We start from the raw sequence: 12,500 nt of genomic DNA on the forward strand, positions 1-12,500 counted from the left end.
GTCCATATCATAGTGTGACTCAGAACCCCCCGGGGATCCGCGGGGGAGAGAGAGAGAGATAGAGAGGGAGAGAGAGAGAGAGAGAGAGAGAGAGATAGAGAGGGAGAGAGAGAGAGAGAGAGAGAGAGAGAGAGAGAGAGATAGAGAGAGAGGGAGATACAGAGAGAGAGAGGAAGAGAGAAAGATACAGAGAGAGAGAGGGAGATAGAGAGGGAGAGAGCGAGAGCGAGAGAGGGAGTGAGCAAATAATTAATCTGTTGCTTCCGAGGGGAAATGGGAAGGGGAAACATTAAATGGTTTATCTGTCGCCTGTCTTTTTCTATACATATTAACACACACACACACACACACACACACACACACACACACACACACACACACACATATATATATAAACTGTATATAAACATTCTGACATATATACACAGGTGTATAAGAAAAGTGTGTGTGTGTGTGTGTGTGTGTGTGTGTATGTGTGTGTGTGTGTGTGTGTGTGTGTGTGTGTGTGTGTGCGCACACGCACGTGTTTGCATGACTCATACAGACAGCACAACCTCTGTTGATGCTCCCAGGCAGAATAAAGTTATGACCTCTGATCCAAACACACAGACTTGATCTTCCTCTCTCCCCTCCCTCCCTCCCTCCATCCCTCCCTCCCTCCATCCCTCCATCTCTCCATCCCTCCCTCCATCCCTCCCTCCCTCCCTCCATCTCTCCATCTCTCCATCCCTCCCTCCATCCCTCCCTCGCTCCCTCCCTCCCTCTGTGTTCTCATCTCCTCCTCAGAATGTGTTCATCGCCGTCATCATCGAGACCTTCGCTGAGATCCGTGTCCAGTTCCAGCAGATGTGGGGGTCAAGGAGCAGTACCACCTCCACTGCCACCTCTCAGGTACGGACCACGTGCCGTCACAAACCCCCCTGAAGGCTTCCTGGTGGTAGGAAAAAGTATTCTGAGATGATATTACTAATGAACAGCAAATCAGTGCCTGGCAGACAAAGACACAGACGCAGGTGTGTGTGTGTGTGTGTGTGTGTGTGTGTGTGTGTGTGTGTGTGACTTCACATTGTAGCCACTGCTCACCGTGCATGCAGATATATCCCAGATATATCAGGAAACTACAAAACACAGTCTCATTGATAGCCAGTCCTGTGATAACATCATATCAGTGGCCACACAGGTGTAAGCAAACATCACAGCCACTCTACAGGTCCACTGACACTAACACACAAACACACGCACACACACACACACACACACACACACACACACACACACACACACACACACACACACACACACACACACACACACACACTGTGTGTGTCTGTCTGTCTGTCCAACTCTGTAACCGCATATCACAGGGAAGTTTGAGAGTGTAAGCAGCCAAGCTCTTCCAGAAGAGCCATACAGTATGTACAACTGGTAAAGCCCAGCATTGCACACACACACCTGTCCTGACTCCATCTTTGTCCCTCCGGGCTTGCCTCCAGCTGGGAAACAGAGTCCACTCTGACCCCCCCTTCCACCCATTCACACACACACACACACACACACACACACACACACACACACACACACACACACACACACACAGAGAGACACACACACACACACACACACACACACACACACACACACACACACACACACACACACACACACACGCTGTGAATCATTTTCTCTATTATGCTAATGGCCTCCGGGCACATTTAGAGACAAATAAAGAAAAACATTACTGTCTAAATGCAAAACTGCTTATAGAAACCAGAGTTTATAGAAACCAGGGCTTATGCAGTCCAGTGAACATATGTGCAGGCAGCTGAATCAAGCATTTGACGTGCAAGCCGGCCTCATCTAATGGAAGATTATCATTACAGAGTCTGATGGTAATGATGATTGGATATGCAAATGCTTTATGCGCACAGGTACAAAGACAGCCTGATAAACTTTTGTGGTGCTCAAACACACAGGTGCATAAATAAACTCACTTACACACAGACAAAGACACAGAAGCACACCCCTCCACAGTCGTCATACACACATGTGTGAACACACACACAAGAAAACATCCTTGTACAAATGGGAACACATGTTAATTTATTTTGTTAATATGTATACACATACCTCCTCTCTTTCTTTCTTTCTTTCTTTCTTTCTTTTTTTCTTTCTTTCTCTCTCTCTCTCTCTCTCACACACACACACACACACACACACAACTAGATGCAAACAATACACATACAGTACCTTATGCCAAAATATACAGACACTTAGACACACACACACACACACACACAGCCTTGAGTGTGCAGGCATGCTGCAGACAGGTCCTCCGGGGTCTGTGTAGTGTGCAGTGGCCGACCCAGCAGGTAACACCTGAGAGCAGGCTGCTGCTTTTTAAATAAATGTGGCCGCTTGTCCTGGCGCGGAGCAGGGCTGGGCTGGTCGGAGCAGGGCTGGGCAGGGCTGGGCAAGGCTGGGCTGGGCTGGGCTGGGCTGGGCTGGGAGGGGACCCAGACGCTGTCTGGAGGAGATGAGGGGACGGCTGGCAGAGCCAAGAGAGGTGAGTCACGCTGGAGGCAGCCCAGAGATGCAGGGGATGGAGAGTGTGTGTGTGTGTGTGTGTGTGTGTGTGTGTGTGTGTGTGTGTGTGTGTGTGTGTGTGTGTGTGTGTGTGTGTGCCTATGAGGGTATGAGTGATTTGGCAGATGCATGTAGTTGTATGTGTGCCTGTTTGCAAGTATGCCCATTTTGGCACCATTTTGTGGTCATAAAGTCTGCATGCCTGAATGTGTGTGTGTCTGTTTGTTTGTCTGTACAGTATATGCTCAGAGTAATATCTTTCGCTGTGTTGTAAAGTTTTTTTGCATTTGCAAATGTGTGTGTGTGTGTGTTTGTGTGTGTACAGTGATGTTGACGAGTGTGTGTGTGAGACAGGGTTTTTTTTTGTGTGCGTTTTTGACACTCGGCCCATCCGTCTGGGAGCGAGGTGGCTACCACCTGTCCTGACTCCATCTTTGTCCTTCCGGGCTTGCCTCCAGCTGGGAAACAGTCCACACTGAACCCGCCTCCCACCCATTCACCCCCAACACACACACACACACACACACACACACACACACACACACACACACACACACACACACACACACACACACACACACACACACACACACACACACATTCCAGCATCCCTGTGGAGAGCAAGACCTCTTAGTACCGAGAGACGATATTGAGACTCCCTATTCTCCTCCTACTCCTACTCCTCACTAAATCCCTTAGTCAAGTTGTTTTTTTGGAATACAAACTTAAGCACAAATCTGCAATCTGTGGGCTTGTGGCTCTAAGTTTTTGAGCAACTTGCGATTCACTTGAGTGTGAATTGAGCCGATGTGGCCGCCTCCCCCAACTGATCTGTTCTCAGCAATGCCAGACGTGGCTAACTTGGACCACTGCCACCGCAAGAGAGGAGAAGAGAAGAGAAGGACTGGCATGAGTGGAGTTGGCAGCACTACAGTGGCTTAACTTGGCGCTGTTAGATTGGGGGGGGGGGGGTGTGTTGGATGTTGCCCCCCCTGGGAATGCACGTGGGTTGAACATGCCCCTACCCGCACATTTCACATTTCTGTTTTTTTGTTTCTCATTATCGATTGGTTTTTCAGGTTAACTAACACAGACAAGGGGAGGGCTTCATTCTTGAATGAGATTACACCTCATCCCAGTAGAGCATCGAGGGGTGTTGCAAGATAGCCTTTCAAAGGCCTAGCCAATTTATCGAGAATAGCTTAGCAAGGGCTTTGTGCACCGGGATGTCCTGTCAGGATTTTAACCAAAATAAAGTTCAGTGTTTAAATTGAAAAGGAAATTCCAGGGGAAAAAAAGCAATAAGGCACAGTTCATTGTGAGAAAATAGGACAGAATGGGGATTCAATAACGGTGCCTGCCGCCCCTTCTCTCAACTTCAAATTGATTCCTTATCTGTAATGGGATTGTGCTGATAAACAGCTCTGTGGCGTTAGTGTTTTAGGCTGCCACAGTTGTAAAAGCAACAGATCTTTATAGAGGGCTAGGAAAATCAGCAAAGGCCGTAGACATCAAGAGAGCAGGAGAAAAAAAAGTCAAAAGGAATGTGGAAAGTAATTAAAGTAGAAAAAAATACTGCTTAATGTGTCAAAAATATCAAGCAGGAAATACCAGGAGAGTTCTGGACTTGCTTAGGTACAGATGACGAAATGCACACAATAGGCCCTGTGTTGCCTTCCTGATGTTGCAATAAACAGGTTTGATTTTAATTTATCCATTTGCATAATTTGGTTGATGTCCAGATTTGTTCCCCCCCCCCCCCCCTCCTCCAGCCTCCCACCCCAAGCTGTTGTTGTGACCTTGAGAACAATTACCCTCTTATTGACTATTCAATTTCATTCTAATTACTGAGACGCCCAAGTCATCACTATAGAGAGCGAGAAAAGCAATTAAAGTGTGAGCGGTGCACAAAGCATCCAGTTACCGTCCATCAAACTATACACCCGTTGTCCCTCGTTTGATCTGGGTCCAAATAAAATGGTCCTGTGTTGATCCAGAGGGGACAGGAACCCCCCCCCCCCCACTGTTTAGTATTTGTTCTATACAACTATTTTTTATTAAGAAAATTAACACAGAGAATAACTAAGTTATGAGTATGAGAAGATGGAAGCAAGGGGGTGTTTTTTTCCCATTCTGATTTTCTATTAATTTCAACAACCTCTCTAATCGGTCACAGCCAAAGGGCTAGTGTGAGTGTAATGACAAGGAGTGATTTCTCCTGGGTTTTTCTTTGGTTATCTCTAACTCGGAGGCTCGATAGAAAGGGAGAATGTAGGTCTTCTTCTTGGGGCAAGTCAATTCTGTTTTAAAAATAAGGCTCTCCACCACAATGCATTGCTTAAGACCGTGAATTAGATAGAACATCAATTAGCATGATAACAGCGCTCAGAAGTTGATACGGGGTCAGGGATTTGATGTGTTCTGCACTTGTGTACACTTGTAGTTGCTACCCATGGGATTGTCTCTCTTCAGCAAGTGTTGTTTCTACTAGCCAGTTTAAATACTGATCCAATTTTAATTCTAGCCTGTTTCTACTAAAGTAATTTCCTGTGTATTAGCCGTATTGTGTATAAGCCGCAGGAGAGTGTTTTATGCAAGTTAAAAGAAACCCCGTGTATTAACCTCACAGCTGAAGAAATTTTGCAAAATCAATGTATAAGCCGGAGCTAATAGTTGGGAAATTACGGTAGCCAGTTTAAGTACTGATCCAGTTTTAATACTTTAATGGCATGGGCAATAGTTCCTCAGAGGTAAAGCACCTGTGATTTAACAAAGAAACACAAATGGTCTTGCTAGGTAACCAATCAAGGAGAGAACATTCAATATGAATTGACTGAATAATTGATACTATAACATCATTAATTTACATTCTCCAATATTAAAATGAACAACATATAAACTAGCATGCATTACCTAGCCACTCAAACCATGCTAGCTGACTTGGCAATTTAACTTGAACTTGGGCTTGCCAGCTAATGTAATAGTTAGCGAACTTGCAAAGGTTTAGGTAACCTGTTGCTTACCATCTTGCATTGCTGTAATGATAAAATGCATTGAGTAAAATGGACACATAGCCTACTGTACGTTCAAGCAAACCAGACAAAAAAGCCTCTAGTTCAGAAACAAAATGAGGTCTCTGTGTCAGTTCCTGACCTACTTCCCTCCTTCTCATTCCACTATATCTCTGGCATTGGTGCTGTCTGACTGACTAAATAGACAGTCGACCTGAAGGTGGATTGTGGGGAAATCCACTGAAAGTGCCTCCTTCTGAACCTCCCAAATGCTCTCAAGTTGCTACATATTCTCTATATATCAATGTAACTGTCACTGCAAATAGTCTAGGGTTATTAGATCCAATGAATAGGGAAAAACATTTGTTAGTCCTTGTTTGAATTCTTAAGACTGAGAAAAAAAAAAAAACCTTGTTGAAGATGGATGTGGTGAGATTGAAAGCCCCCAAATGAGAGAGATTTCTTTCTGGTCTGGTTGTTGGTCTGATGATAAGTGCACAGTTGCAGGACGAGACAAGGAAAAGACACATAGCAATGGCCTCCAAACCTGTCATTCGCTCATATATCTGTACTGTATGCATACTTTATGCCTGTATGAGCAAGCGAGATGGAATCGTGGAACACAAATGAAGTTCCCATGACTGATTATACAGTGTCACCAATAACACATAGTCTTCAGTGTTTTTGAATCGTTATTATTTATGGGATGGTCTTGACAATGCCCTGTGCATGTAATAAGCATGTAATAAATTCTCTCTCTGTGTCTGTCGGTCTCCTCTTGCTTCTGCCTCTGTTTTATTATGACCGCCACGCAGCGAAGCGGCGGTCATATAGGTTTAGTCAGATTTTTTTTTCTGTCAAGGATTCCCGGGACACTGAAAGACCGGGGTAGACGAAACTTGGTGGGCATGTAACCCCATATGGATAGCATGGAACCATCGTTTTTCGTTTTGATCTGTAGCCCCCCCACTGGACTGCACCCCCCGAAAGGAGGGTAGGGCAGACACAGTTTTCTGTGAATATCTCGAGAACCGTAAGGTTTAGGAGGACCATTTTTTTTTGTATGTTGATCTCAAGGGGCCATGTCAACCCATTCCATAGCCACTCGTTTCATGTATAGCGCCACCTAGTTAAACACAAAAAAGTAAAAATGAGGTGTTGTAATCGCAGGTATCTGTGACCTAACATAGTCAGAACTGCACGAAATTGGAAGTGTAGGATCATTATGACACCCTCTGTATGCACGCCAAGTTTCGTGGAATTCCGTTCATGGGGGGCCTGTAGGTGGCCGGAGACAGTTTTCTGTGAATATCTCGAGAACCGTAGGGCCTAGGAGGTTCACCTTTTTTTTGTATGTTGGTCTTAAGGGGGCATGTCAACCCATCCCATTACCACTTATTTCATGTATAGCGCCACCTAGTTAAAAATTAAAAAGCAAAATGTTGTTTTCATCACAATATCTCTGGCTGACATGGTCAAAACTGCACAAAATTGAAGGTGTAGGATCATTATGACACCCTCCGAATGCATGCCAAGTTTTGTGGACTTTCGTTCATGGGGGGCCTTACAATAAAATAATTTATGTGTACATTTAGTGACCGTACACCAACAAGGATTCCTGGGACACTGAAAGATCGGGGTACACGAAACTTGGTGGGCATGTAACCCCACATGGATAGCATGGAACCATCGTTTTTTGTTTTGATCTGTAGCCCCCCCACTGTACTGGACCCCCCGGAAGGAGGGTAGGGCAGACACAGTTTTCTGGATGACCAATCTTTTCCGTATGTTTGCCTCCAGGGGTCATGTTAACCCATTCCATGTGCACACATGTGCATAAACAGATACACACGCACACACATACATTCACAGTAATCATACGTATGACACATACTCACACAGTAGACATATGTACGCATGCATGCACATGCACAAACACACATATGCAGGCAAACACACAAGCACGCATACACACACACCCACACACATAAACATAAACGTGTACACGCACACATGCACACAATTCAAGAATTTCTCAGAATTATGAACAGGCAAGATGGGTGGGGTTGTATAAAATGAATTTTACATGTGAAATCTATGAACTAATCATGTTTTGGTACTTGTTGTCTAGCAGATACCAGTGAGAATTGAGTGTGGATAATGCATAAGACAGTTAGAATCATATAGGCCTTTCAGCGTGATTTATTTTTGTGGAAAAAATGTGCTGGACTGGGCGGCGGTCCTATTTTGTACCGCTCTGCGGTACATCTAGTTGTCTTCATCTCCACCTCTCTCTCTCTCTCTCTCTCTCTCTCTCTCTCTTTCTCTCCTTGCTTGTCTCTCCATCTTTAAAGAAATCATATCAAACATGATCAAATAGTGCTTCATAGGCATGGATGAATGAAAACATTGTTGCCAAAAGCTACAAGTTTGAGTTTATACATGAAGGTTTTTTGTGGAAAGTGGTGTATTAATGAAAACAGGAAAGGAAAGAATACCATCTCTTACTCTCTCTCTCTCTCTTTCTTTCTCGCTCTTTCTCTTTCTCTCTTTCTCAGATGTTCCATGAGGATTCGGCAGGTGGATGGCAGCTGGTGGCGGTGGATGTGAACAAGCCTCATGGCCGTGCTCCCGTTGTCCTGCAGGTACCACACATCCATCTGAGCTAATGACACCAACACAACACCACACCACACCACACCACCTATCTCTCTCTCTCTCTCTCTCTCTCTCTCTCTCTCTCTCTCTCTCTCTCTCACCCCCTTACCAAAATAACAACACACAATCACGGCCTCCCAGACTCAGTGCCACTTCCAATGCCACACATGTCTGAGCAGGAGTAGGAAATGATTACAAGAGCCTGGGGCAAAAGTGCAGGAAAAGAAGATAAATTTAGGTCAGAAAGAAAAGTCTGAGATAGATCCTACACAGCAGTGAGAGCAAATGCTCCAGCACTTTTGTTTTGTTTTTGTTTCTTATTTGTCTCTTCTTTTTTTTTTTTTTGAGATTTTGGAGAGTAAACATAATTATTTCTGAATACATTTCACATCAAAGACTAGCATTTCACTGCGCAGTGACTTAAAATGTCCTAATTTCACTCAGGCACCTGCAGAGTCACCTACGCCCTCTTCCATCACTCCTCGACCTTAATGGCGCACTAATGCTTCACTAATATGGTTTTAAATTATGTCTGATTGACTAGCCAGTTTAAGACTGTCAGTAGTTCAATGGCTGTCACAAAATGACAAATTATACTTAAATGAAACCATTTTCCCGTCGTACTTTTGCTGGTGGTTGTATTGTATCTCTTGTCGCAGTTGAGTGTTGAAGTCGGTGAAGAGGCAGCTGGGGGTCCTGTGAGCTAAGCCATTCACATGCTAATGGGTGTACTCGTGTGAAGGGCGTCTCACACTGTGAGAGCATCCAGAGGGAGAACAGCCAGTGGCAATCCTCCTTCCCTCCTTCCCTCCTTCCTCCTTCCCTCCTTCCCTCAGCACGTTATATAGACACTGGGGTTCCCTCCTTCCTCCTTCCCTCCTTCCTTCAGCACGTTATATATAGACACTGGGGTTCCCTCAGTGCAGACGTCCTACATCTCCCCAACAAAAGTGTGTTTTGAATTCAACTATTTATTCATCCATTTTGTGCCCTGAGAAAGGCCAATATGGCCGGAACATAGGCCCAAGAGCTTTTAAAGCAACAGGGTTTTCTTATTTCTTTTTGATTTGCAAGACAGTGTGCCTTTATTGATTTTCACCCATCCATGTCTGTTTCTTTTAATTTTCTTTGTTTTTTTTGTTTTATTTCTTTCTATTTATTTATTATTTATTTACTTACTTATTTACATTATGACTTACCCACTGCGTGTCGGAGTGAGAATTTTGTTATTTGTTTGTATGGTTGGTTGTTGGTTGGTCATGGTACACCTCAACAGAGAATGACAAGAAAGTTTGACACTAGCTGCACAACCTTTGTACCTCTGGAGTGAATAAAAAGCAATATGGAGAACCTAGAATCGACAACAAAGCCTGCTTTTACCAAAGGGTAAAAAAATGGACAAATCAGTCAGCTAAAGGAAGTGCAATGGGCCTTTTGACACCAAAGTCTGACATTTAACGACATTTCCAGGCTCCAGGTGACTTTGAAGGGATTCCATTAGGCCGAGGAGGAGTTGTGCAGAGCCTCTCGCCTACTCTCTCTCTCTCTCTCTCTCTCTCTCTCTCTCTCTCTCTCTCTCCCTACCTCTTGTCCTCTTTCTTCTCCTCCTCCCTCTCCTTTTCAAGAGTGTCAGGATGTAGTTCATCACAGAGTTCAATCACTGTGGCTCTCGGCCGAATGCAATGGTCTGTGAACGGTGATTGAAGACCCGGCGTCAGAAATGGCAGACGAATGAAGTGGCTCGTCCAGGTTGGGGTTGAAATGGGAAGGGAAGTAGAGGGAAATGTTGCGTTTATTACATTAAAAAAAACACAGCACACATATACAGTGTGTGTGTCTGTGTCTGTGTGTGTGTGTGTGTGTGTGTGTCTGTGTGTGTTGCAGGCATGAGTGAGAAACAGCAAAATGGTGTTTCAGACATTCATACATATTACCAGGTGTTCTAAATGCACTATTAATATGCATCAAACATGATTTCATCTGAACTGCATTTCCTTAGTTGGACTAGCTCTTCATTGTCAAGCATATGTGGTGAAATTGATCTCTTATGATTGAATTATTCATTATTCTTCCATCGATTGTCTTCAACATGTTATTCACAGAAAGCAAATCAATACCTCTTGAGAACGCACTTAAAGCTTCAAACTATTGAAATTGATTAAATGACAGTGTGCATAGGTACTAATACAAGCAATTCATCACGCTGCTTGTGTCTTCATTATTACATTAAAACATAGAGTAGCTTTGGGTGATGGGTTGTAGCTACTCAAGTTATTTGGCTTTGATTTTTGTCAAACCGATCAGCACTACACTATTGTAAAGAGCTGCCATTAGGAGAAGTGCTCCCAGCCAGGCCATTAAGGGAGTGTTACAAGGAGCGGAGATTTGACAAAGGTCTCTTTAAAAGTAATCATGGCTGACTTTCTCGCAAACTTGGATACTGGTGCTTTTTTTGTAAACATGCCCCATTTTTGGAGGGAACTTCATGTCCAAATGATACTGTTTTAGTCAGTTTTTAGAGCCACTCTCATCCCCAGACCTCAGAGTGGTGAGTGCACAAGATGTGTGTGTGTGTGTGTGTGTGTGTGTTTGCACATGTTCCCTGATTGCAGATGTGTTCCCTCCTCCAGTGTGCTGGAGTGGTTTGAGTGCTGTGTGTGTGTGTGTGTGTGTGTGTGTGTGTGTGTGTGGAGAGAGAGAGAGTACTCCTGTTAGGGCCCTCCTAGGCATCTGGGGACTCTGTGCTTGGCTTGATTTTGAAGAGTGCATAGCTGGGTGGAATACAGATGGAAGATTACTCTCAGCACTCCTAGGGAGATCACTGGACTAAAGAGACACGTTGTATTTCATGGTATCGTGTCCAGTTGAGTTACACATGTATTAACACCATAGAGATACCAGGGATGTGTGGTCTGGAGGGCCTAAAGAATGATCCAGAATGATCCAGAATGATCCTTTGTCTAGGCAGTTGCATTGTTTTTCATAGTGACAGATTTTGTGGCACAACACCATGGGCAAATCTGAAATATGTAAGCTAAACATTGTTAGCAAATGACATAGAACACCGTTTATGAATCCATTCAAACAGATACTCAATAGAGCTGCCATAATTTAAAATTTAAAGTGCAGAGCATGTACATTTGTGGTATTTCTGAGCATAGATGTGTTTCCCTTCCAATAGGCCCCTTTCAGTCTACAGTACATCAGCAGCACAATTACAGCCAGTACTTTTTAAAATATGAAATCTTGGAATGATTAGTGCAAAAATAGCAATCAGACATCTTTATCCGGGTAAGCTAAGTGCTGGACGGTGTGCGGGCGGCACTGCCAAGTCCGAGAGTAATTGGGCATCAGGTGATTAGCTTAGCCGTCTGGCAGATGTACTTTACCTGCAGTCAGCCGCACAGCCTCCACTGAGAGGAGAGGGGGGGGGCGGCAGGCAGGTGGAGAGAGGAAGAGAGGAGGAGAGAGTAAACACCTGCCTGTTTCAGACACAAACAGAGAGATGAAAGAAAGAAAGAAAGAAAGAAAGAAAGAAAGATAGAAAGAAAAAAGTACTTTATTATATTACATCAAACATGTTATCGTATACTATATATTGATTCAAAGTAATGTGATGTAACTTGTAGGCTATAAAATAAATAGTAGAAATTTGTATCGATTATAAAGTAATGTGTTGTAAATTGTATAATATAAAGTAGCAGAATATTTGTATACTTACATGTATATAGTGGACATATCCCTTCCCTTGTCAAGACATTTTCCTGTCCTATTCTTAGAACCATAATTACAGTATAGGAGTAGCTTTATATTACTGCAGCTTTACATTAATATATAGGCATATAACCATACATGTACACTAGGGGATGTTGGAGAATGGTTGATATCCATAGTTGCACACCCCCATAGTCCAGGCCCAGCTCCATGCCAGAGTCGGCTGCTGAGGGGGATTTAATGGCAGGGTTAATTAGGAGCCCTTGTTCTCCTCTCCGTAGGCCACACAGGTGTTAATTAGGCCTCAGTTTGGTCCTACATTATAATTACACTCCAGATAATCTAATGAAGGCGCCGCAGCATAAGACCTCCCCGCCATTTGTCTTGGGCACTGAACTTTCGCCATTGTTGGGGGAACTTTAAAAGTTGTTCGTTGGGAGAGCTTGAGTCCACACCAAGAGTCGTGGCAGTCCTGGCTGGCCGTGTGAGCGCTGGCTGGAAACATTGCTGGCTGCATTCCATGGTTTAAATCTC

The 12,500-nt window shown here is 44.0% G+C and overlaps 1 protein-coding gene across 1 annotated transcript in view; it reads left to right on the top strand.

Moving 5' to 3' along the window:
* The window catches only part of nalcn (sodium leak channel, non-selective), a 110,431-nt gene that overhangs the window by 18,416 nt on the left and 79,515 nt on the right, over nucleotides 1–12,500 (top strand). The window contains exons 9-10 of the mRNA XM_076262542.1: nucleotides 787–891; nucleotides 8,153–8,239. Of these exons, the coding sequence (XP_076118657.1) occupies nucleotides 787–891; nucleotides 8,153–8,239 (192 nt within the window). The remainder of the gene's footprint in view (nucleotides 1–786; nucleotides 892–8,152; nucleotides 8,240–12,500) is intronic.

The sequence above is a fragment of the Alosa pseudoharengus genome, unplaced genomic scaffold (assembly GCF_046254945.1).
Source record: "Alosa pseudoharengus isolate Yale_2024_CS ecotype anadromous, Long Island Sound unplaced genomic scaffold, YU_APseudo_1.1 YU_APseudo_1.1_scf_3, whole genome shotgun sequence".
Classification (NCBI taxonomy): Eukaryota; Metazoa; Chordata; class Actinopteri; order Clupeiformes; family Clupeidae; genus Alosa; species Alosa pseudoharengus.